This window comes from Aethalodelphis obliquidens, unplaced genomic scaffold (genome assembly GCF_003676395.1).
Source record: "Aethalodelphis obliquidens isolate GAN/ISIS:26980383/991018 unplaced genomic scaffold, ASM367639v1 scaffold61, whole genome shotgun sequence".
Taxonomy (NCBI): Eukaryota; Metazoa; Chordata; class Mammalia; order Artiodactyla; family Delphinidae; genus Aethalodelphis; species Aethalodelphis obliquidens.
The window spans coordinates 9,004,468-9,030,873 of record NW_020838005.1 but is presented as its reverse complement, the minus strand read 5'-3'; the positions used below and the strand labels follow the sequence as shown (position 1 = coordinate 9,030,873).

The window sequence follows — 26,406 nt, the reverse complement described above, 5'->3', positions numbered from 1 at the left end:
GATAGAGCTGAAAACAAAATTAAACTGGAAGATGTTATTAAGAAATTACCTAGAATGAAGCACAGAAGAAGGACATGAAAAATATTCAAAAATGAAGTTGAGAAACGTTGGAAATAGAATGTTTATCACTATTCCAATATGTTTAATGAGTTCTAGAAGAAAAGAGACAGAGAAAACAAGGAATGGTACTATTTTAATATTGTAGGTGAATTTTTTTATAATGAAAAATATGAATTCAAAGTTAAGAAGCACAAAATAACTCAAGTAGTTTAATAAAAATAAACCAACAACAAATACTGCAAGTTGAATTTGCAGAATATCAAAGATAAATGATTTAAAAAGAAGCTAGAGAGAAAAGACAGTTTCCCTATGAAGGAAGACAGACTTCTCAATAGCAACAATGGGAGCCAAAAGACAGTGAAATAATACATGTCAAGTGCTGAAGGAAAATGACTGTCATCCTAGAACTGTGTGCACCCAGCAAAATGATCTTGCAATATAAGTGCAAATAAAAATATTTTAAGATTAAAGAAAGTTGTGAGACTCAACAGACTAGCCCTAACAGGACTTCTAAAGTAAGTACTACTGAAGAAGGAAAATAACCCTAGAAGTACAGTATGAATACAAGAAGGACTAGTTAGCATTAAAGGAAAAAAAAATAGTTGCCAGTATGAGAAAAGAGAGACAGGAAATAGAAAATAACCAGTTAGAACACAGAGATAAACATGAAAAATATAGAAGAGCATCAGAGATAAATGTGACAAAGTGAAAAAGTCTAGCTTCATGTACCTTGAGTTCCAAAAGATGAAGAGAGAAAATGGAGGAAAGATAATTGAAGAAATAATAGCCAAGAATTTTGCACAACTGATAAAAGACACCCATAGATTTAAAAACACACAGGGAATTCCCTGGCGGTTCAGTGGCTAGGGCTCTGCGCTTCCACTGCAGGGGGCATGGGTTTGAGGGCTGGATCCCTGGTCAGGGAACTAAGGTCCCGCATGCCATGGGGCATGGCCAAATAAATAAATAAATAATAAATAAAATAAAAGCAGTTGTGCCTTACCAAAAAATAAATAAAAACAAAAACCCCTCAACCTAAGCCTCACACCTTACACAAATATTAACTCAAAATGGATAATGGACTTCAACATAAAATGCAAAACTATAAACTTTTTAGAAAAACAACAACACAGGAGAAAATCTTTGGGATCTAGAGCTAAGGAAAGAGTTCTTAGACTTAACACCAAAAGCACAATCCATAAAAGGAAAAACTGATAAATCAGATCTCATGAAAACTAAAAGATTTTCTCTGTGAAAAACATTGAGAGGATGAAAAGACAAGTTACACAATGGGAGAAAATATTTGCAAACCACATGTCTGGGAAAGGCCTAATGTCTATATTATATAAAGAACTCTCAAAACTCAACAGTAAAAAAAAAAATCCAATTAGAACAATGAACAAAAGAGATGAACAAACACTTACCCAAGCAGGTACAGTATATGCATGGTAAATCAGCAGATGAAGAGGTGTTCAATATGATTAGCCATTAGGGAAATGCAAATTAAAACCACAATGACATATCACTACACACTTATCAGAATGGCTAAAATAAAATTAGTGACAACACCCAATGGTGGAAAAAATACAGGGAAGCTGTATCAATCACTCATCCATTGTTGCTGGCAATATAAAATGGTACAGACACTCTGGGAAACAGTTTGCAGTTCTTAAAAACCTAAGCATGAAACTATATACAGCCCAGCCACTGCACACCTGGGAATCTATCCCAGAAAAATGAAGTCTTTATGTTCACACAAGAACCTGTACATGAATATTTACAGCAGCATTGTTCATAATTGCCCCCAAATGGAAACAGCCCAGATGTCCTTCATCAGGTGAATGATTAAACAGACTGTTTTACATTGGTACTGTAAAATAAAAAGTACTCAATAAAAAGGAGCAGATTATTGACACATGCAACAACCTGGGTGAATCTCCAGAGTATTGTGTTGAGTTAAAAAAAAATCCCCAAACTTACATACTGTGTAATTTCATGTATTTTTATATATTTTGTTTTCAAATGACAAAAATTATAGAAATGGAGAACAGTTTAGTGGTTTCCTGGGATTAAAGAGGGGGTGGGGTCAAGAGGGACATGGGTGTGGCTATAAAAGGGAACATGAAGGATTTCTGTGGTGATTGAAATATTCTGAATCTTGACTGTCAGTGTCAATTCTGGGCTGTGATATTGAACTATATAGTTTTGCAAGAGGAAACTGGGTAAAATGTACACAGGATCTCTATAATGTGCCTCACAACTGTATGACAATCTGCAATTATCTCAAAAGTTTTATTTTAAAAATTATAATAACGAGCTAATGGAGGGGGAAATGGAACAATAAAAAATATTTAATTGATTTTTTAAAAAGGCAAGAAAGAAGAACATGAACAAAGATGCAACAAATGCGAAACACACAGCAAGATGGTAGTTTAAAATTCAAGTGCATAATTAAATATACGAAATAATTCGATTGAAAGACAAAGATTGTCAGATTTATTACATAAGCAAAACCCAATCCTCTGCTGTTTAAACAAGATACGCCATAAATATGGCACAGAAAAAGTGAAAGTAAAAGAATGGAAAATGATGTATCATAAAAACGTTAGCCAAAGAAATCTAGTATAGCTACCCTAATATCAAACAAAGTCAAATTTGTGTCCGTTATTACTAGAGACAAAAAGAACATTTCTCAAAAGAATCAACATATCAAGAGAATATAAAGTCCCTACATATTAAAAGATAAGAAATATCATGATCAGTCAACTGGAAAATTTAGGCCAAATAGACAAATTCCTTGAAAAACAATGCCTTAACAAAACTGACAGGTGAAGAAATAGAATATCTGAATGGTCCTTCATCTATTAATAAACTTAGCCTGTACTTAACCTTCCCATGAAGAAAACTCCAGGCACATATTTTTTTTCACCAGTGAAGTCTAGCAAGCATTTAGGAAGTTCACAAATTCTTCCAGAGAATACAAAAAGAGGAAACATTTTTGAACTTGTGTTATGAAGTAAACAGAACCTTGGTACTAGAGTTGCCCAATTAAAACTAACTTCATATAAGCAATGAACACTTTTTAGTATAAAATATTGCACAGGATATACTTATAATGCTAAAAATTACTCATTGTTTATTTGAAATTCAAATTTAACTGGGTGTCCCACACTTTTATTTGCTAAATCTAGCTACTGTATTGGTAACAATACCTGATAAGGACTTTACAAGAAAAGTAAATTACAGGCCAGTGTCTTATGAACCTACAGGCAGTAATCCTGAACAAAATATTGATAAATCCAGCAACATAGAAAAAGGATAACATGATGACAAATTTGGTAGTCTTCCAGAAATGCAAGATTAGTTTAACACTTAAAAGTATCAGTCATTGTGATTTGCTACATTAATGGACTGAAAAGAAAAAAAATCATAAAATTATCTCCAAATGCAGAAAAAGCATTTCATAAAATGTAACACCCATTTATAATTTTTAAAATTTTTAGCAAAGTAATAGTAAAAGAGAACATCCTTAATCTAATAAATATAACTCCAAAAACCCTACAGAAAACATTGCATTTAATATGAAATGTTGAAGTAAGTTTTCCCCTGAAATTGGGAATGAGACAAGGAGATCCACTATCACACTTGTACTCAATCATGTATTGGAGGTCTTGGTCGGTGTAATAAAGCATTCCCTTCTTTTCCCCCTGCCCCCTCCATAAGTAAAAGAACTGGAAAGAAAGCAACAGTGTAATACGTAAAGTAATATATATGTATAATATAAAGTAAAATTTTAAATACTCTTTAAAAATCCAAATTTATCTGTAGATTTAGTGAGATCACAATATAATTCCCAGCACATTTTTAAAGAATTTGACAAGCTGATCCCAAAATTTATGTAGAAATGCAATAGGCCAAGAAAAGCCGGTAATATTAAAGTAGAATGCAATTGGAAGACACACTATCATATATCAAGGTGATTATTAAGTGGCAGTAGCTAAACAGTGTGGTATTGGTGAAAATATAGACATGTAGATCAATGGAACAGAAAAGGCCTACATATATAAAATGCCTTGATTTATGACAAAAGAATCACTACAGTGCAATGGGGATAGGATGACATTTTTTAAAATAAATGGTGCTAGACTGAGTATCCTCATAGACAAAAATTAAATTGAAGTACTTCACATCATACACAAATATCAATTCTAGGTGGATTGCAGTTCTAAATGTAAAAGGTAAAACAGGAGCTTCTAGAAGATAACAGAGGACAATACCTTCATGACCTTGCAGTAGGCAAAAAATTTTTAAATAAGACACAAAAAGCATTAATCACATAGAAAAACATTGATAAACAAGATTTTTGAAAATTAAGAACTTCTGTTCATCAAAGCGTGCAATTACGGGTATGAAAAGGCAAGCTCCAGCGGGAGAAAAGATATTTGCAGTACAAATATACCCAACAAAGATCTCATATCCAGAAAATATGAGGAACTCCTACAAATCAGTAAGAAAAAGACGTCATTTTTTTAATGTTCAGAAAGACTTGCACAGACATTTCACAAAAAGTTTTTCCAAACGGCTAATAAATCTGTGAAAATATGCTCCACATCTGTAAGAGAAATGTAAATTAAAACCATAATGAGATACCTCTATATATCACCATATGGATAAAATTTTACAAACTGGACATATCAAAATGTCAACAAGGATGCTGAGCATCTAACTCTTAGACTCTGGTAGTCAGAACCACTTTGAGAAATCATTTGACTGCATCTACTAAAGCTGATCGTAGACATAATTATGTCCCAGAAATTCTACTCCTAGGTCTATGTCCTCAGAAATGCTTATGTATATGTAAACATAGTCCCATAAACATATATTGGAATGTTTCTAATGGCATTTTTTGGTAATAGATTAAAAAAATCACTCATAGGGAGTTGGAGTGAATTGTCTAAGTGGAGAGTTTAGAAAAGGAACTTGGGTGTGGGCAGCCCAGCCACTTTTCCCTTTTCTCCTAGGAGCAAGCTGCTTTCAGGAAACATGCATTCTGTTCTCTGCCTCCATGCCTTCTTTTTCAAAGTCCAGTGTGGGTGTGGCCTTTGGTTGAAAGGTTAGCTCTCTGATTCTGGGGTTTTTGAATTAAGTTCAGTTGCCTGCTGTACAAGTCAATTCTCTATATATCAGAAATAAGGGAATATTCAGTCTCCATATATGATGTCTTTTGTTTCCCTATTGCTTCATATTATTTAATGGGCCCCTTCAAGGTCCCCAAATCTGGTGCATTGGCCAAAATCATCAAGAAATAAGACAAAAAGTGAGGTGGATGGAGACCAAACATGCAGAGACTGAGACTTCTGGAGTGAGCTTGGAATGTAGCTTGAAGTTTTTGAGCCCAAACCATATGAATTCTCGACCTTGGCCTTTGAGGCTCATACTCTGTAATGTGGTAGATGTTTACACTCACACAGTTTGCTTTTAACTGCTGTGCTCTCTGAGGGTGTCTTTAACTCTTAGGTCATGTGGGTCTTTCACTCTGGTGGGCTACTGAAATTTATGGTAATAGGCAAATAGCTGTTTTTATAAGAGCCCTGCTAGCCATAGGAAGCATGCATGAGTCCCAGCAAAGAAAATACCTCTAACAAGCAAATAACCTCCAGCAAAGACAGGTGGGCCTTGCTGGCTGGCCTAAGCAAGTGAAGCCTCAGCTTCACAGGTCAAGCTAGGCTCAGCAAACTTATAAGACCTTCAGAGGCCTCAGTAAAGGGAAGGCCAAGAGGACCTTAGCAGACAGGAGTCTTAGCAGACAGCAGCACCTTTGCCCACTTGTGGATGTGCAGCCCCCCACAAATCAGCTGATTTCTACAGCCTGTGGAAACCCTAATAAACAAGGACATGATTGTAGGCAAAAGAGTCTTCCCCTATACCGACCCATCAGACATGAGAGGCAGTCAATTATTTGCTGCTTATACTGTATTTTTTCAGCTGGGTCTACAGTCAAGGACATATCCTGCACCCAAGTTTCATGTGTGTTATAAAGGACTTATGTTTGAACTTCTAGCTTCAAATTGTCACTGCCAGGCCTAGTTAGACAATGTGGATAGGCGTATCTAAATCCTACCCATTTGTATTTTATTTTTGTCTACCTACAGGGCCAAAGGAGGAAACTATTCAGTACTAACCTCCTGGATTCATGTGGCTTGTCCACAGGCTCTTGAGAGTCACTCATTACCTACTAGGTTGACTTTAATTCTTTGACTCCATTTGTTCTGACCATGGCTTTATCTGCCATGCTACAGTCAAATTGTAGCTTCGTTTATAGGAAGGGAGAGGACTTATATTAATAAATAATGGGAGTTCTTATTATAAAGACTATGCCATCTTTTTGAGTTGGAGTTAGAAAAATAACTCAATGAAATGATTACAAATCCGAAGGTTAAAAAGGGAGTTTAGAAGACTGTGCTTAGAATATTGTCTCTAGGAATCAGATGTGCTTAGAAAGTCAAGGAGAAGCTAGGGTGGCTTGAAAAGTACGCGTCAGTCTTGTCTTCTGAACAGTAATAATAGTATAGAGACAAAATAAGGAAGATGGGGGACTTCCCTGGTGGTGCAGTGGTTAAGAATCCGCCTGCCAATGCAGGGGACACGGGTTCGAGCCCTGGTCTGGGAAGATCCCACATGCCGCGGAGCAACTAAGCCCGTGCGCCACAACTACTGCGCCTGTTCTCTAGAGCCCACAAGCCACAACTACTGAAGCCTGTGTGCCACTACTGAAGCACGTGTGCCCAGAGCCTGTGCTCCACAACAGGAGAAGCCACCGCAATGAGAAGCCCGTGCACCACAACGAAGAGTAGCCCCCACTCGCCGCAACTAGAAGAGGCCTGTGCACAACAACGAAGACCCAACGCAGCCAAAAATAAATAAATTAATTAATTTTTTAAAAAAATAAGGAAGATGGGCTGATTGCACTGGAGGAAGAGAGAGGTTTCCTTAGGAGACTATCTGACCTCTTGGAGAGACAGCTTCTGGGGGAACAGACTAGGAAGATGCAAAATGGTAAAATGAGATCTTGAATTCCAGGATAGACAAGTATAAGAGAGAAATGGAGATGCACTTGGATTTAAGTGTTCTTAAAACTTTATAAAATGGGGAAACACCTTCACTGTTATTAGATCAGAAAATGACTGTGGCCCAAAGAAATCTGACAGAGGAAGAAAGGCAAGATCTCAAAGGGGTAGACTGGAATGACTCCCCAAAAGGAATCAGGATCTGGAGAACTGAGATGCAGTTTCTAAGGGCATAGATTGACTTTGTAAGGACAATTAGGGAAGCACTTCTTAAAGACTGGGGCTTGACTTGCAGGGAATTTAATTTTTCTTTGGGAACTTGACAATGGGAGGTTGTTTATATTCAAATGTGGTTTTATTATTGAAGTATCTTTATGTTTTAATTTTAAGTCAGTAAAGAGTCTCTGCTTACTATGGTCACAACGTGCCTAGATAGAATTCGAGGTAGGAAATAGAAGAGAGAGTGAATTTTCAGCCTTGGGCACAGAATAGTCCTTGGAAGGGATTGGATTAATGTCATGTTTTGAACCATTTCAGAGCCTTCTGTGGGAACAGACCTACATCACACACTTTGTGATCTAGAAGAAATCACAAAGGGGTGGTGATGAGTATTGAGAGGGGGACAGACTTCTGAAAGTGGGAGCAAAATTACCCTGGTTGAATGCTGAGCTCCTCCCGAAGAGGACAACCCCATGCCCAGAGGACTCTGGGCTTAAGGTCTAAGCACGGTGGACCAACAGAAGGAAACCCACAGAATGGCCAGTAGGGGAGGGGAAATGATTCCTTACCTCACTCAGTTCCCTCACTCACTCCTGCCCTGAGGAAGTGGGATGACTTATCTGGTGAGTCAGAAAGAAACTGGGTATTCCTCTTCCAGCCCCTCCTCCGACCGTCTTGGGAGTCAGCCTGCCTCAGACTGCACACATTCTGCTCTGTTCTCTGCCACGTGGCAAAGGAAAGGCAGTCTGTGGTTTTCCAGCTCACCTGTGATTTGACCAGTTCATTGTTATTGCCTACAGAGGGGGACTGCATTCCCCAATATTAGCTTTATCAGTAAGAAAGGAGATCCTATGGTTCTCTACCAGCCCTATTTTTTGGTCTTCTTTATAAATAGATTCAAGATTCAGATGAGGAGTACTGGTACTATCTACTTGGTTCCATCGAATTTCTAAGAGGCTGGTTTCAGAGATAAGATGACTCCAGCATAGTGCTTGAAGGATGAATAGATGGATGGCATAAAAGCAAGGGATGACAGTTGCCAAAGAAGAAAATAGCACACTCAAAAGCACAGATGCTTTTGACAGCGTGGTGTGTTCTGGGTGGCTCAGTAATGCAGAAGCGTGGAGTGCAAGGCGAGAAGTGGTAGAAAAAGGCAAGGCAGGGGCCAACTTTGGAAGGGCTCAGACTTTATCCTGTAGGTGATGGGAAACAGCGGGGTGGGGAGAGAATGGAAGAAGTGTTTCAAGCATAGGACATACTGGGAGGTGTAGAACTGAAGATAAATGCTCACTACCCTTCTAAGGAGCTTGACTATTAAGGCAGTGAGGGAGCTTAGATAAATATCTAGACTGCCTCTTAGAGTTAAGGGGAGGATTGGCTTGTATGGGGTGTTGTTTTAACATGCAAGAAACTTGAGCAACTTGCAGGTTGTAGGAAAAGACTGAAGATATAGGATGGAGGGGAAGATAACTAATGGGACAAAACACTTAGGGAGGTGAGAGGTAATAACATCTAGGACACAAATAAAAGGATTCTTCTCTCTTCCACCAAAGAAGGCAAGTTTTGTTAGAATACAGATTTGTTGGTAAGCTCAGGTAACAAATTTCTGTCTATTAGTATCAATTTTCTTGTTAAATAGCAGGTTGGTCTTTGGGTGAAAATGAGGAGATAGATGGTGGAATGGGAGGCCAGAGACATTTCAATACTCTTGAGTACTAACAATTCAGTACTCGCTAGGGATGGGCAGAAGGACCTGCAGTGAAACACTGTGGAGGAAGAGTGGTCACTAGGCCTGGACTGAACAAGAGCTGAGTTTTGCCAAGCAGATGAGAAGGAAGGTTTTCAAGAGAATTGAAAGTGGCTAAAGTGACAGAACATAGCATATGAATAGAAGAGTAACTGAAAAATGTTAATTCCTCATTGTAGCCACACCCTGAAGGCACTGTTGCTGGATATAGGAGTGACAGTTTCTCTAGTGGGACTGAGAAGGTGCCAATGGCAAAAAAAAAAAAAAAAGGACTTTATTTATTTATGTTTGCTTATCAGAACAGTATCTAATTCACCCTCATTCTTTTTTTAAACAAAAAGAGGCCTTTTATGAACCATATATAACACCCACATTAAAGGTAACACAGCATTAAAACAAATGTAGCAAGAACTATTGGTATTATCAAAAATTCACAGAAACACACAAATAGTCCACACAACCTCTCATAGGAGTCTGTTGTGAACAAATAAAATATATCCTATCAGTAGGCATGACTTAAAAATCTGATTATATACTTTGTGGCAAAACTTCAAAAATTTCCTGCACAGTTAGGGAAGTGGTCCATAAGAGACCACCCTCACATCTGACACCAGCTTCAGAGTTCACAGTTTCCAAGAGCCCTGTTAGGTTTGATAATATATTTGAAGGATGCAGTGAACTCACTGTAAGTAGTTATATTCACACTTATGGCTTATTACAGCAAAGGGATACAGACTAAAATCAACCAAAGGAATAGGTGCACAGGGCAGAGTCCAGAAAAAGTCCAAATGTGCAGCTTCCAGTTGTCCTGTCCCAGTGGAGTCACGGACAGCATTACTTTCCCAGAAACAATGTGCAATGACACACACAGAATATTGCCAACTAGGGAAGCTTATCTGAGTCTTGGTTTCCAGAGCTTTTATTGGGACTCAGTTATGTAGACATGGTTGACAGCCCTCATGGCTGATTTTTAGTCTCCATCCCCTCTGGACGTAGAGAGGATACCATGTGGCCCAAGGCCCCCAGGTAAACAAACCTACTCTTCCTAGAGATTACCTCCCAGGACATGAAGGCAAAGACCAGACCAGTAAGGTTAATTCTTTTTTTTTAAATAAATTTATTTATTTACTTATTTCTTTTTGGCGGCATTGGGTCTTCGTTGCTGCACGCAGGCCTTCTGTAGTTGCAGTGAGCAGGGGCTACTCTTTGTTGCAGTGTGCGGGCTTCTCATTGAAGTGGCTTCTCTTGTTGCAGAGCATGGGCTCTAGGCACGCAGGCTTCAGTAGTTGCAGCACGTGGGCTCAGTAGTTGTGGCTTGCAGGCTCTAGAGTGCTGGCTCAGTAGTTGTGGTGCACGGCCTTAGTTGCTCCACGAAATGTGGGATCTTCCCGGACCAGGGATCGAACCTGTGTCCCCTGCATTGGCAAACAGATTCTTAACCACTGCGCCACCAGGGAAGTCCAGGTTAATTCTTTACTACACAACCCCAAAAGGTCAAAATACTCAATTCTCTGATTATATTCTTATAAAAAGTAGGCATTAATAACCTATTGTCTGGCCCCCAGCTACCTGAGTCTTATGTTTATTACTTCTTTGTGATTTTACTTCATAGCTAGGATTGTTGCATTAAGTTTTTCAAATTCATGTTGAGTTATAAATTTCATTTGTTTTATGGTAACGATTTCCCAGTAAATTTTCATCTTCTGTAAGAAAATCGTTTTATTCTGTTTCACAGTTTCCTTACTGTATTTTTGAGTAGCTGTTGTGCATATGATTTTCATAATCCTCATATTTGGAAGAGTTGAATTTTCCTAGACTGTTATCAGGAGGTGGAAAGAAGGGCCAGGATAGCTTTACAGAACTAATCATTCGTGGGCTCTCTCCTCCATTGCTATAGCAAAAGACTTACTTTCTTAAAAGATGGCAACTCTGTGAAATCACATTTCCTCTGCCTCTCAGTACCTAACCTGGCTCTGAAAAGCTTCTGCACACAGTTCTCAATTTCCTGATTCATTCACAGGCTGCAGGGACCGAGGCTTTGCCTTCCAAAATAATATTATCACTTTTAGAAAGTTATTTTACTGGTGCTTTCTAAGATCTGCTATCTCTGATTAGGCACTTTCTATCCTCTCTCTCTCCCTCTTGGGTATTTGGACCCTATTCAATCTCATATCTCTCCCAAAATGTTTTCTTGAATTCCTACGTACACTTGCTGCACTGTGCTTCTGGTCTCAGTTGCCTACTACAGCGTTCACATGTAATTTTGGAGCCTTGGGGTTTTGTTAGTCAGCTGTTTGCTGAAAATTCATGAACTTATTTTCATTCTCCTTGTTGCTGTGGATAGATTTCAAGAAAAGGAATAAGAGGTTTAAGAACTAAGCAGACCCCATGTTCTTATAGATTGATGATATAATTAATTTTTCTCCCATGTTCTCAAAAGAAATGAAGAAATTCTCTGAAAGTACTATGATTATTGGCTTTAGATAATGAACAAGAATGTTCTGGTTATCACCAGCCTAATTAGAGCCAATTATATAGATGTTCACACCTACTATGACATTAAGGCTATGTCTAGAAGATAATGTAACAAAGTAGTTTAATGGAAAATCATATAAGGCCTACGGTTTAGATTTAAAAATTTTAATGCAAGAGGCTCAGAGACAAGCAGCATTTTATTTTGATACGCTAAAAAGAAAACTGTTAGTAAAATGTTTCTCCTGAACCCAGGAAACTAGAGCATTGTATGGGAATGTGTAAGAAGGTCTTATTGGATCTTATCATAATCTAGTTGGATTATGGATGAGATGTCCCAAGAATTCTTGTTTTGATCCTGGGAATTTAAAGCTACGTTCAACTTATTTTTGAAGATTAATACCATTCCAAATTGGTAGTCAGCCACAGATAGTTTTGTATTTGTAGAGCAAACTCCAGCATTACCTGGGAACTACCTCTGCATTTTGTATGCCTCACATTCTGGTGAGAAGAAAATCATGGTGGAAGCAGCAGAGATGGGCTGACCAAGATGTTAGACTCCGAACACTATTAGGTTGCAGATGTTGTTTTAACATAAACAGTACTAGTCATAAACAAGCAACTTAAGAAAGGTGAGAAAAAAGCTGAGCATTTGGCAGTCACTTGGATCTAGGCGTAAGTCAAGTACACATTAAGGAGGGTAACCCTAGTGAAATATCTCCCACTCTGTGACAGGACCCCCAAGAAGCATAGGCCAAAAGTGGGGATATGGACTATCATCATTTGTTTGACTCAGAAATCCTCAAGCATGGGTTCAGGACTATTGGAACCCTTAACGACCTGAAAGAAGGCAATGAAACTCCTCTTTGGAAGAACAGAACATGATCCAATGCCTCAAATTATTTCCATAATTAAGTTTTCAAATAAAATGAATAGAAAACAATCAAAGATAATGGGATGAAAGAAGGGTCAAGAATTAGCCAGTACCAACAGAAACAACAGACAAAAAGACTTGATAACAAATATAGTCTTTATACCACTATGCTTGTTATGTTCATGAAAATAAGTCAAGCTTATAAATTTTGTTAAGGAACTGGAAATCATAAAAAGTGACATTTAAGATTTGAAAAATAACCAAATGGGAATTATAAAACTAGAAAATAGAATAGTTAAAGGTATAAAAAACTATGGGTAAATTTTAGAGCAGATTAGGCACACCTAAATAGAGAATGACTGACTGGAAGATAGGTTAAAAGAAACATCCCAAATGAGGGAAGGAGAGACAAAATTAAAAATAAAAAATATTGAAGATAGAGCAAGAGACATGGAGGATACACTGGGATGGCCTACTATATATATCAAACTGGAGTCCCAGAAATGAGTGAGAGAATAAGGACCCAGACAATATGTGAAGAGATAATGGCTGAAAATTTCTGAGAATTGATTAAAGATGTTAATCTATAAGAAGCCCAGTGAAGTACAAGCAGGATTAAAAAAAATAAAAGGCATTTTACTTTATGTGAAACCATAGAAAATCAAAGAGAGAAAAAAAATTTTAAAAGAAGCCAGAAAAAAAAAGGTGATTCTGAAAGGAACTTTGCATTTTCTAGAAAGAGGGCAAAGTAAAGATTAATACTGGGCTAAAAAAAGTAAAGAAAACATATTATAAGTTTTAGGGTCAAAAGAATAGAAAAAGAGTATATAATTTCCAAACTAATTGGGGGGGAAATGGGATTATAAAAAAAAATCCAAAAGAAAGAAAAAAAAAGGAGAATAAAAATGTAGAGTAGGTACAACAAATATAAAGCACAAAAAGTGAAGGATTAATATGTTTGGGTTTAAATATATTGAAATATATTAGTAATTACATAACTGTAAATAGACTAGTTAAAACCCTAGTAAATGCCCTAGTTAAACACAAAGATAATCAGGCCAGATTTAAAAAGAAAATATGCAAAACCACATGTTTTAGAAACATATCTAAGACATCAGGATACAGAAAGGCTGAAAGTAAAAAGATGGAAAAATATATCATGCAAACACTAAGTAAAAGACAGGTGTTGTAACTATATTGATAGCAACCAGACAAAATAGACTTTAAGGCTGAAATCATTACAGAGATTATGAAGGTCACTACAGAATGTTAAAATGTTCAGTTCTGGGTTTACATAACAGTTTTTAATTTGTATAAATAATATGGTCTTAACATATGCAGAAGAAAAATTGACAGAACTAAGAAGAGAAATAAATCTACAAGCTAAGTGGGACATTTTAATTTAGTAATTAGTTGGAACAAGGAGACAAAAAGTCTGTAAGGATACATAAGACTGATTAGTCCATTTAATAATACCCAATGGGCATAAATAGAACACTGACCTAACAGCACAATATACATTGTTTTCAAGTACATACAGAATATTTTAAAAAATCAACCATATTGGTTAAAAAGCAAACCTCATTAAATTTTAGTGGATTTAGAGATACGAGGCCATCTGTATATGTTTGGAAATTAAGACATCTCCATCCAAATAATTTAGGCATCAAAAATAATCATGAAGGAATTTAGATAATATTATGATGTGTGGGATGTAGACAAAATAGTATTCATAGGGAAACGTATACCTTCTAATGAACATATTTGTAAAGAAATTAGTAAAAGAATAGCAAAATAAACAAAGTAGAAGGAAATAATAAAAGAGAAGAACTGAAATAGAAAAAAATACCATAGAAACCATGAACAAAACTAAAATCAGTCCTTTGAAAGGTCTAATGAAATTGATAAAAACACTCTGGTGAGAAGGTAATATAGAAAAGTATCTTCATGATTTTGAAGGTACTAAGATACTAAGGAACTATTAAGTCACAAAAATGACCAGTCATAAAAGAAAAGATTGATATATTTTTTTCCACAGTAAAAGACTTTAGGGACTTCCCTGGTGGTGCAATGGTTAGGACTCCGCACTCCCGATGCAGTGGGCCGGGGTTCGATCCCTGGTCAGGGAACTAGATCCCACATGCATGCTGCAACTAAGAGTTCGCATGCCACAACTAAGGAGCCCGAGTGCCACAACTAAGACCTGGTGCCACCAAATTAAATAAATAAATATTTTTTAAAAAATTAAAAGACTTTAACCTAAAGTCGCCACCACAGTCAAAAGGCAAGTGATAGAGTAGGAAAGATATTTGCAATACATAACTTCGAGAAACGGCTCTTATTCAGAATATATAAAGAACTACAAATCAATAGAAAAAGTCACAAACCCAATAGAAGAACAGCTGAAGTCCTAAACAGAAGCTTCCAAAGAGGAAAGCCCAAAGACCAATTAACATATAACCTCATTAGTAATCAGGAACACTCAGTGTAAAATCGAGAGATAACAGACAAATCCATTGGATCGTTCAAAAAAAAAAAAAAAAAAAAGGCTTGTGGAAGTGTCAAAGTTTGGAAGTACCCAGTAAAGTTGCAGCTATGCATACTCTATGACTCAGCAATTCTGTTCCTAAATACCTGTCCTATTAAACTGTAAGCACAGAGGTATCAGGGCACATGTACACAAATGATCATGGCAAGGTTGCTTTTAATATCCCTAAACTGGAAACAACCCCTATGTCCATCAACAATAAAATGGTTAAATAAAGTGTATTTTATTCATCCACAATGAAAAGAGCTAGTTAAGCGAGGTACAAGCAGATCTTCAAGACAGTGAAGAAGCCAGAGAAAACAATAACAAAGTACACGATTCCACTTTAAAAAAGTTCAAAAACACACAAAAAACTAAAATGTCTTTTTAGAGTTCATAATTGTGCGGTAAAATTATAAAGAAAAGACAGGTAGTGAATACCAGAAATCAGGATAGCTGCTGCTGGCCGGTGAGGGGTTAGATGGAGGAGGAGCACATGCGGTCACTCAGGGCTGTCAATCAAGGCCAGCGGCACAACTGGTGGGACCCAATGCAAAAATCTTCTTTCTTTCTTCCGTCGTCTCTCTCTCTCTCTCGACATGTCATGGTGTTTTCTAATTTGCTATTTAACGTCGCTCTCCCTTGGGTATAGCGATTCTTTTTGGTCAAAGGCAGACCCTCACAGGCAGCCGCGGCCTGACCCCCAACTCAGCGAGGGGCGGGGAGAGGGAGGGGCTGCGCACCACAGCGGTTACATCCTGCGTCAGCTCGGAGTGCTCAGGCCAGTGCAGAGATGGGCAAGGAGAGATCCGCCAGAACCCAGAAATTCAAAGATGAATGGTTAAGAATTTCATCATGATGATGAGCACTGAACCACAAGCAGAGTGGAGCGAGTAAGGGGTCGGAAGGGGTGGGCTTCTGAGCCTCTGCCCTGTGCCTCTGCGCTGTTTGCATGCCCAGAAAGCTGGCCCTGTTGACAATGTTCTATTTCTTGACCTGGGAAGTATTTATATAGATGCTTGTTTTACCAAAACTGCTTAAATTGGACATTTATGTTTTGTGCACTTTTTTAGTGTGCTTGCTGTATTTTAAACTAGGTAAAAGAAAGCATGGTATAAAACAGCATGATCCTTAGCTGCAATAAAATAGAATTATTCATGTGTAGACATGTATATACTGGTATATGCATGTAATTGTTTTTCTAGAAGGAAACACAGAACTTGCTAACATTGGTTGCTTTTAGGGACACAGATTTGGGGAGATGAGAGGAAATAGGCTTTTATTTTTCATATTGAAACTTTTTGTATTATTTGAATTTACCATCATGTTCATGTGAAGATTATGTACTAATTTGCATATTTTGAAATTAATTTATTTAATTGCTTATTTTGCAATAAAACCAGAAAAGTTCAATTACATTAAAAGCTTTAGAGGGAAGAAAGGCAGGGGAAAATGTTTTTCAAAGAATATTTTGAACCCTTTCAGAAAGCAAAGAATATTTTGATGATGTCAAAAACACTCTTATAATTTAGGTTTCATAAATCATTTTCCATATTGTCTATTGTGAGGTAAATTTACCATGAAGCTAATGGATGTAAGGTTCAGAGTCCCTTAAAAGGCTTGTATCTAATTTTACATTCATAATTCTGTATATTTTTCTTAAAGAAGACCCCTCAGATTATATAAACTTGAAGCTCCCCAAAACCTGATTCCAACCTTGACTGTGAATTATACTTAGAGCAAGAAATTATTACCTGCCCTGAATATGAGGAGTTTTAGACATAAACAATGATCCATGGTTGTTAAGAAAATTTCTTTGTAGGGAGGACAGATTCACTGAAGAGAGACTTTAAATCTCAAATTTACATGTCACCTACTCCAGGAATGTTTTCTACTTCTCAGAGGTGAATCATTTCCTTCTGTGTGCTAAGTCTGTACTTTTCCTCTAATTTTATTGAGGTATGTGTCTTAGTCTGTCTAGGCTACTATAAAAAATAAATACCATAGAGTAAGTGGCTTATAAACAAAAGAAATTTATTTCTTACAGTTCTAGAAGGTGGGAAGTTCAAGATCAAGGTGCTGACCGGTTCATGGCTGGTGAGTGTCCACTTTCTGGTTGATAGATGGGCGTCTTCTCCCATGGATGGCAGGAGGAGTGAGGTTGCTCTCTAGAGCCTCTTTTCTGAGGGCACTAATCCCATTCCTGAGGGCTCCACCCTCATGGCCTAATCACCTCCCAAAGACCCTACCTTCAAATATTATCACACGAGGATTAGGTTTCAACATATGAATTTTGTGGGGACACAAACATTCAGTCTATAGCATGTATCATGTGCTTGTTAAGCTACCTGTGAGCTCCAAAATGGCTAGGACCCTCTCCCAATTATTTTTGTATCCCCAGAGCCTAGAAAAGATCCTAGCATGCAATAAATGAGTGACTGAAACTTCTAAAATTACTGTATTGTCTGTAAAGGAAGCATAGTCACAATTCGTCACTTCAGTAAAATTCATATGAAATTGATATATAACTATACCATACATGAACTGATTTGATCACATTTGCAGAAGGTAGACTATAAACTTTTAAGGGCAAGAACCAAACAATATTATAAATTATTTTAAATTATATAAAATTACAAAAAATATGAAAATCCAACATCCCAATATCACGTTTGCTTTAGACTGTTTTTAACAAATAAAAACTTACAAATGGAAACCACCTTTTAGCCATTCCCAGATACCATCCATTGGCCTCTCTCCTAAGAGATGACCACCACCTTGAAGCTGGTGTGTGTCCATTCTATCGATATAGTCTCATTTTTACTATTTAAGAAAATACATCTATAAACAGTATTATTCTGCGTTTTAATACTTCAAGCCAACAATATCTAAATACACATATAATGTGAGCCACATGTGTAGTTTTAAATGTTATAGTAGGCACATTTTGAAAAATGGGAACAGGTAAATTTTAATGTTTTATTTAACCCAGTATAGCCAAAATATAATCATTTGAACATGTAATCAATATAAAAAATGTTACTAAGCTAATCAATATTCTTTAAAAAAAGTCTGGTACTAAGTCTTTGAAATCCTGCTGGTAGTTTATACATACCGGCACATCACAGTTCAGATGCTAAATTTAGATTTCATAAAATTTAAGTTGAAAAAATAGATTCCTAACCAAGTTGTTCCAAACATATTTAAAAGTTTTCCAATAACTGAAATCAGTTTTAAAATTTTAAATGAATTAAAATTAACAGTTCAGTTTTTCAGTCACAATAACCACATTTCGAGTGCTAATATCCACATAAGGCTAGCAGACACACCGTTGGGCAGTGCAGCTTGAAAAGATAACACAAATACTCACCATTCAGCATCTTTCTTTTGCCCACTACATTTTTTTTTTTCTTCCTTTGCTATATCCTAAAACATAAGTGCACAGATGGACTGAATGGCACTGAATTTCAGGGCAGATGACAGTTTACATTTTTAAAAATTCATCTATCAATAAGTTTACTCAGTAAATATAAAAGAACTTTAAAAAAACCCTACTGCTTTCTATCTTTGTTTAAACAATGGGATAGTTAAACAAGATATACGTACTGATAAATAATGACGCGCTGCAATTAGCAAAGGCGCAGCTTTCGTACTAGCCTCTCCCAACCTTCCACCCCGCCCTCCACACGCACGCACGCACACGTACACATGCACACGCGCGCGCACACAGACACGTACACAAACACGCGCGCGCCGACGACGATCCCGGAGCTGCGCTTTCCCTGCGCTCTCGGTCGGGCGCGCGCCTTCGGGCTCCGGGAGCCCCAGGCTGACCGAGACTCGGAGGGGCTACACGTCCCTTTTAAATGCTATTAGACCGGCTCCCAGTTCCCTCGAGGAGAAAGCGGAGAGGCAGGGGGTGGAAGCGAAAAGCAGCCCCGTTAAGTTCACTTGTCAGCAGCTCCACCTCAAGAAGCGACAGTGTGCGCCCCGCAAGCCAGCGCGTTCCTCGCAGGGACAATGCGAGGATCTGGAGGCGGCCTCCAGCCCGACATCGGCCCCATCCCGGCGCCGAGGTCGGGACGCGCGTTTCCCCCCGGCAGGCGCTCTCACAGACAGTCTGGGGCGTCAGTCAGCGGAACTGCTATCAGATCCCGTGGTGTTAGCTGCGGGACCTCCGGGACCCGAAAAACGCCAGGGCTTCTCCTCGGTCTGGGTTTCCCACAAAAACGTAGTCATACCAAAAACTTTTTCCACAGATACGAAAACAGCCCGAAACTGCTTTCCCACAAGCTCCCTCCCCTTCCCTCCTACTCCCGCCCCCCCGCGTTTTGTGCTTCGCCTCAGGAGTTGAGTAACCTCTTCGTATAAATTGCCAGCTCTGCAAAAGTCAGTAGCTAAACACAGCCCAACTTCCCCGGAGAGACCAGAAGCCAGAAAACCTCGCTACCCCAACTACACGCCCCTGTTTTCCTCGTGTTTCACCCAAAAAAAAAAAAGGCCCGACCCGCCTCCGCGCCATGAATGCTGGGATAAGTAGTTCCCCTAAACCGCGAAGCGCTGGGTCAGATTGGAGCTTAGGTTGGCTCCCCGGAAGAAAACTACAATTCCCGTGGTGCCATGCGACAGAGTGGAAGGGGCGGGACGGGCAAGGGCGCAACGCGCTTGCGCAGGTCGAGGGCCGGAGGGAGGCGGAGGCGCAGTGGTCCAACTGCTGAGGAGTCTCCTCCATGTGACAGTGAGCGGCGTCCCGGCTCCAGGCGACGCCAGATTCTGGTTCCCGACCCCAAGCCCCGTCCACTGTCCCGGCGCCAGCAGACACCGGCAGGCCAGGGGCCCGCGGTGTTGTCCGGAGGCCGCGGGCGCAGAGTGAGTAGCCGTCGCCGGGCAGGTGCCTGAGGGACAGCCTAGACCCCGACGTCTCCCGAGAGGCGAGCGGCGCGGCGAGCGGGGCTTCTGTCAGCGCGTCTCCGCGAGCGCGGGGACATGAACGGCTTCACGCCCGAAGACATGAGCCGCGGCGGGGACGCGGCCGCCGCCGTGGCCGCCGTGGTCGCCGCTGCTGCCGCCGCCGCCGCCGCCTCGGCCGGGAACGGGGCCGGAGCGGGCGCCGGGGCCGAGGTGCCGGGCGCCGGTGGGGTCTCGGCAGCGGGGCCCCCGGGAGCGGCCGGGCCGGGCCCGGGGCAGCTGTGCTGTCTGCGCGAGGACGGCGAGCGGTGCGGCCGGGCGGCGGGCAACGCCAGCTTCAGCAAGAGGATCCAGAAGAGCATCTCCCAGAAGAAGGTGAAGATCGAGCTGGATAAGAGCGTAAGTGACGGCGGGACGGGCCTGCCCTGCGTGCCCCGCGGGCGCTTGGGGAGTGGAGCAGACGCGACGTCGGTGGGGTGCGGGGCCCCCAGACCTGGGCGCAGCGCGAGCCCGTTCCGGCGTCTCTAGTAGGAAGCAAACAACAAAGTGCTGCAACTCGGCTCTCCGCCCGCAGCCGACAGGCTCGCGCGCCGCGGACCCGCGCCCGCGCGCGACCTCACCCGCGCCCTGCCTCCCCCTCCTCCTCAGCGGAGGCCGGGGCGCGAAACAAAGGGGGCGGCCGAGCAGAGGGCCCGGAGTAGCTGTCCTGCAGCCCGGCGGCTCCTTGTGGAACGGAGGCGCCTTCTTTGTTTTGCTGCCCGAGCCGGCGCTCGGCCCCGGGGAGTAGCTCCCCCGGTCTGGGGACAGTGGAGTGCTGGTAGGGCCTGACGCCGCGGGCGACAAGGATCCCGTTCCCCGTCCCGCGGGCGCGGGTGCAGGGGACGCCTGGCTGCGAGCCGAGCGGCCGTGTCAGCATCCCGGGCAGCCGCTCCCAACGTGGGGAGCGCGCAGCCTCTGCGGTTTTGCCCTCCGTTTGGCAGCCATCAGGGTTTCTTTCTTCGTCCTTTCGCACGTTTGTTCTTTTGACCGTCGCTGAGGTTTTTAGAAACGGCCATTTCCACTTACCGGAGCTCTGGGCGACGGTAATAAATAACAAGATGCCAGAACCGGCACACATTGTGCATCTTTTTAGCTTGCCCTTAGCTTAGAGGTTAATTTAAAAGCCTATTAGCTCAGTCCTCAATTGTTTGTTTTTTTTTAAGGAGTAACTGCTAATGTACGAAACCCGGTATTTCAGATGTTACGGTACAGCTCTCAGAACTATGTAATTAAAGTTTTCTGCCTATTCAGTTAGTTCCTCCGTCGTGTTCATGAGAAACTTTTCAGGTATACTTGAATAATTTCACATTGCTTTGGTTGGAAAAACGTATTACTGATAAATGCATTTATTTAATACGCAGAGAAGTTCATAGTTCAAATTTAAATTTAGGATGTGAAATCAGCAACTTATTTGTAAAAATGGATAGTTTTGTGCTCGATTATAATTTGAGTATTAAGTTAGCAAGGTTAGGAAGCATACATTACGGTATTTTAAAATGCTCTTTAAGTAGAGAAAATGCTATCAAATAGCAAAATTGTGAACAGCATCATTTTCCCTTTGTTAAAAAAAAAAAAACAGCATGACTGAACTAATCGAGTTCACCATCGCTGCAATTTGATGACAGAATCCAGACAGTAGGAATTTCTCGTTCTTCTCTGTGTCTCGCTTCCCTTACTGGCACCTCTCCCCGCCCCACCCCCAATCTTCTTAACAATATTACCAGACATGGTAGGTTTTAACTGGGTTCAGGACTGGAGTAGAAAGAAACGTGCGTTGTCTTAACAATGGCCTGTTTGGACTGTTGTTTTTATTTTTAATAATTCACTGTTACATATTTTTAATACATAGACACATTTTACGGCAATCATAAGTAGTCTGTGAAACTTTTCTGTTTCAGGCAAGGCATCTTTACATTTGTGATTATCATAAAAACTTAATTCAGAGCGTTCGAAACAGAAGAAAGAGAAAAGGGAGTGATGATGATGGAGGAGATTCACCTGTTCAAGATATTGATACTCCAGAGGTAGGTGAAAGTTTTCGTATGTTAAATGTAAATCTTAAGTCCTCCATTCTGAAAGTTTTATTTAAAAAATATGAACAAATTTTTAAAATACTTAAAACATTTGAAAAATCTGAAAATGAAAGCAAAATTAAATATGGCCAGTTAACATGCAGTTACACAATTGGACTTGTTACAGTTTCAATTGACAACTCTTAGAGCTCTGTTGTCTTATAAGTTCTTTTTTTTGGTCCCTGGTCTTTAATAATTATGCTCAAAAGATTGAAGTGTTTGTAGTTTTGATTATATAAAAGGCATTTTTAATAATGGAGTTAAGTTTTCATTGTGTTGAAATTGCATTGTTGTTATATATGACAAAGCTAAGTCTTTAACAAATGATATGTTAATTTTTTCCAGGTTGATTTATACCAATTACAGGTGAATACACTTAGGAGATACAAAAGACACTTCAAACTCCCAACCAGACCAGGACTTAATAAAGCACAGCTTGTGGAGGTATATATGAGTTTTAAGCTATTTAACCTTTAAATGAACCTGTTCATATAAAAAAGGGTCATTAAATGCTAATGACATTGTTAATGTAGCATATATAACAATACCTTTTATCAGGAGTTAGAAAAATCAAAGTTAGTAAAAAAAGCTATTGTGGAAGAAATGTTTGTCTACCACGTAGGAAATTCCTTTGTGTAATGACTACTCAATGGATTGTGTGCAGTTTTCTAAGCATCTTCCAATAATGACTTTCAGAAATAGTGAGTGAAAGGTTTTTTAATTCTCATTCTAGAAACCTGTTTATTTTAAAATTCTATTTGTTAAGTAAACATTTATTGAACACCTAATTGAGGCATAATAAAATAAATTAATAAACTTTGATGTCTTTGTTAGAATTTATTTTTTGAAGTTTTTGATGGAGTAGGTTTTACAGATAAGCCCCTAAACAGTATTCCCATACCTGGCTGATTTAACTATTTCAGAACTTGTCCTGGTTGATGTTAGTTTTATTTGAAGCACCCATGTTTTTACATCTAGAAGATGCAAAGACTTGTATCCAAGCTTTTACTTATAGTTTCTTGATATAGGACTTGTAGTACTTCAGTGAATTTTAAAAAATTGAGTGTGTTTGTGTTCTCAGGAAATAATAGAGCCAAGAAATCTGTACATCATATTAAGATATTTATAGATTTATATGTTTGTACTTCAATCATATTTAAAAGAAAAATGCTTAACCTATTCGACAGGATATAAGTAAATATATAAATAAGTTTTCTTATATTCTTCAGCTTGAATTTAGTAATCCAACATTTTCTAAAATGTGCATATTGAATAAGATAGAAGATGAGTAGAATGCTTTTTAACATTAAGGTCCGGTATATTAAGGCTTTAGCCAGAGCTGCATCTTTCCTTCTTGCCTAGGCAACAAAAATCTAATTTTTCTTTAAATTTGATTTAAAAGATCACATCCTTTTTGGATTGTATAGTACATTAATATTAACATAAATATAGATATTGCCTGCCATGATGAAACTATATTGATATATATACAGTTTACTAATCAAGTGAAGGTACCTTTGTTTTGGGACAAATGAGAACTGAAGAAATGATTATTTTAAATGTTACATTTAAATGTATATATTTTTTAAATGCGGAAATCAAACTTGAAGTTTTTGATAATCTGATCTTCTTTTTAAAAAGTTAAATTATTTCTAGAGCTATTTTCTTTTTTAGAAATGAGAAATCCAAATAGTCACGAGTGTTATAACTTACTCAGAAATGCAGATATTTACAAATGATTCCAGAGTTGAGTGACTGTCCTCCTTAAGTCTCTTAATTATCTTTCTCTTTAAGAAGTTTTATCTTCTAGAATCTAAATATGCATATCAGCGCCCCAGTTTAGTCTATTATACTTCTATTCGTAGTTGCAGTGCACAGAATGAAAAGGCAAGAAAGCAGGTAAACATTCTTCAGTGGACATCCCTTTTTCCCTTCTCATTTTCCATCAATAATTTTTATTCAGAATAATTTTCAGGGAACCTTAACAAAAAATATTGCCAATGAATGAATGTAAGTTGTAGCAGACATATTTGTAAGATAATTCATGATTTGTTTCTATAGTACCAAAGCTTTTTCAACTTAATGTTTATCCTTTTTCCATAAGTAGAGACTAAACCATTATATGATGCATGTGGACTCCTACATTCTGTTCTGTTTCATTGATATTTGAAGTTTAAAAGTAAAACTACTTAAATCCTAATCTAGATCTCAGTTATAAAATTCAAAATAAGTAAAAGGAAATACACATTCTAATTAATGTATAGTTAATTGAGTGGGCCAAGGGATCCTTTGAAATCACACTATCTCTTGTTCACAATATCTTACTCTTATATGCTTTTCATCCTGTTGGTTCTTTGTTAAATTTAAATGTATTTTTAAAAGGAAATAGCTCTTACCATCACACATTTTCTTTTGATGACAGTATTTTTTACCTAGTTTATAAAATCTGTTAATATCTATAATTTAATTTCCTCAATTTTTTTTTTCTTTATAGATAGTTGGTTGCCACTTTAGGTCAATTCCAGTGAATGAAAAAGACACCTTAACATATTTCATCTACTCAGTGAAGAATGACAAGAACAAGTCAGATCTCAAGGTTGATAGTGGTGTTCACTAGGAGAGATGGAATTGAGAGTAAGACTTGGATGTTCATGTTAAGACTGCTTACTGCTTTTTCACATGTAGAAATGTTCCTTGTGTATTTTTTCTACAGAAGATTTTCTCTGGTTTTATTTTCTTTGTTTCTGAGTCTAATATTTAGTTGGAAACTCATGTAAAATGAGCTTTCCTAGATTAAAAAATATTTTAAATAAAGATTATTACTATTATAGTTGCTTCAGTGTATTTATTTTGTGAAACTTGATTTTTATTTTAAACTGACTTTTATTTAGGGACCAGTATTAATTGAGATTTTAATGTGAAGATCATTTTGTTACCTTTTTTCTTTTTTTTTAATTCTGAGGAACTAACAGAAGTAACAGATGTAGCACATTTGCTTTCTCTGGGACAGTCTGATTTGGAATTAAGGATATCCTAAATACTATTATTTTTTAAAGTGCTTTTTAGTACTAACAGGTTTGAAATATCAGGAAGAACAAATAGTTTAATGCCTGCCTCCTTCCAAAGAAGACGTGATGTGTCAGCAAAGGTAAACACAGTGCTGAAAATTGAAACCTGAACATAGAATTGAATAGTTTGTTGTTTCTTTAAATTTTGTTTTAGTGAAAAGGTATTTATATGGCACAAATATAGAAAGAACCTCTGCCCTGCCCCTTAATTTTCAGTCATGTTCTGTACTGTTTACACTGCAGATTAAAGCTAATAAATTGGAGAGATCTAGAAATCTAACAAGATCTTAAAATTTTGGTCATACATAGCTCTGACTTGAGTTCTATTTTATTTCCTTTTTATATTTCATTCTCTATCAGTTTTCTCTTAAATATTTTTAAGCTCTGCTTTTCCTGAGATTGTATTATTTAACCAGGGTCTTAGAGTTACAAATCAAATTTATAGCTTGTGACATCAGAACAGAACAACAGTTTCAGTGAAGTGTTCTGAGATTGTGGTACAAATTTCAGGATGGAAATGGCCGAGACCATTAATGTAGCTCAGGATATCTCAAGGTTGACATTTGGGCCTGATAATTCTTTATTGTGGGAGGCTGTCCTTTGTGTTGTAGGTTTGGCAGACTCACCGGAGTCCACACACTAGAACCAATAGAGCTCCAAAAGTGATAACCGAAAATATCTCTAGACATTGTCAAATGTCCCTGGTGGGGACAGAATCACCCCTGATTGGGAACTGCTATGTAGCCAAATTTAAAGAACATGCTGGTTCAAAAACAAAAAAAAAAGAGAACATACTGGTTCAATAGAAGGTGAGTCTTTGTATTTTTAACTGTTCTGAGTGTATTGACAGCTAGAAAATAATGGTGAACTCTAACGCTACTGGTCTTTGTTTTTGCTGTGACCATTTAAAGATTTACTTGCTACTTTATTGATGAGCCAGAGCTTGTAATAATTGGTATTACAGAAACCTCTGGTTTCCAGTACTCCAGAAATCTCCATGAGAAGTTTTTTTCTTAGCTGTATGAAGATGAACCACATAGCTACAAGATGTGGTGGTTTATTTGAAGAAAGTATTACCTCTATATTTTATATTTTTACCTAAATCTATAAAGACTTAGTTTTTCAATCGAAACTTGTCTGTAGGCTTATTTTTTCCTATAAAACCACACTCCATTCTTATGAAAAAAGCTTGAAATTATTTGCTGACATTAAAATGTATGTTTATGAATACAATGAATCAATGTTAGTTTCATAGAATTATGTGCATAAAATGTAGTTGTATAAAAAAGTGAAAAGAGTAAGTTGAGTGTTGATTATCCAGTGAAATTAAATCCTCGTTAGAGCAATTTAAAA

General features: G+C 38.4%; 1 protein-coding gene and 1 long non-coding RNA gene across 4 annotated transcripts; one reads left to right on the top strand and one right to left on the bottom strand.

Annotated features, from left to right (window-relative positions):
* Positions 1-10,458: 10,458 nt before the first annotated feature.
* Positions 10,459-17,967, bottom strand: LOC113610070 (uncharacterized). 2 transcript variants are annotated; one of them, XR_003428933.1, is made up of 3 exons: positions 17,012-17,967; positions 15,408-15,962; positions 10,459-10,508 (listed from the first exon to the last, which is right to left on the bottom strand). It is a non-coding gene; the product is annotated as an uncharacterized LOC113610070 (long non-coding RNA). The 2 variants fall into 2 exon arrangements; XR_003428932.1 differs by lacking the exon at positions 10,459-10,508 and having other exon boundaries at positions 15,195-15,962.
* A 1,683-nt stretch (positions 17,968-19,650) lies between these two features.
* On the top strand, positions 19,651-24,813 carry SAP30 (Sin3A associated protein 30). 2 transcript variants are annotated; one of them, XM_027087853.1, is made up of 5 exons: positions 19,651-20,273; positions 21,812-21,937; positions 22,331-22,429; positions 23,851-23,884; positions 24,480-24,592. In XM_027087853.1, exons 1-4 carry the CDS (start codon positions 19,953-19,955, stop codon positions 23,866-23,868), a joined length of 564 nt encoding a protein of 187 aa, XP_026943654.1. In that variant the 5' UTR covers positions 19,651-19,952; the 3' UTR covers positions 23,869-23,884; positions 24,480-24,592. The 2 variants fall into 2 exon arrangements, with proteins under 2 accessions (XP_026943654.1, XP_026943653.1); XM_027087852.1 differs by lacking the exon at positions 23,851-23,884 and having other exon boundaries at positions 19,659-20,273; positions 24,480-24,813.
* The last annotated feature ends 1,593 nt before the right edge of the window (positions 24,814-26,406 follow it).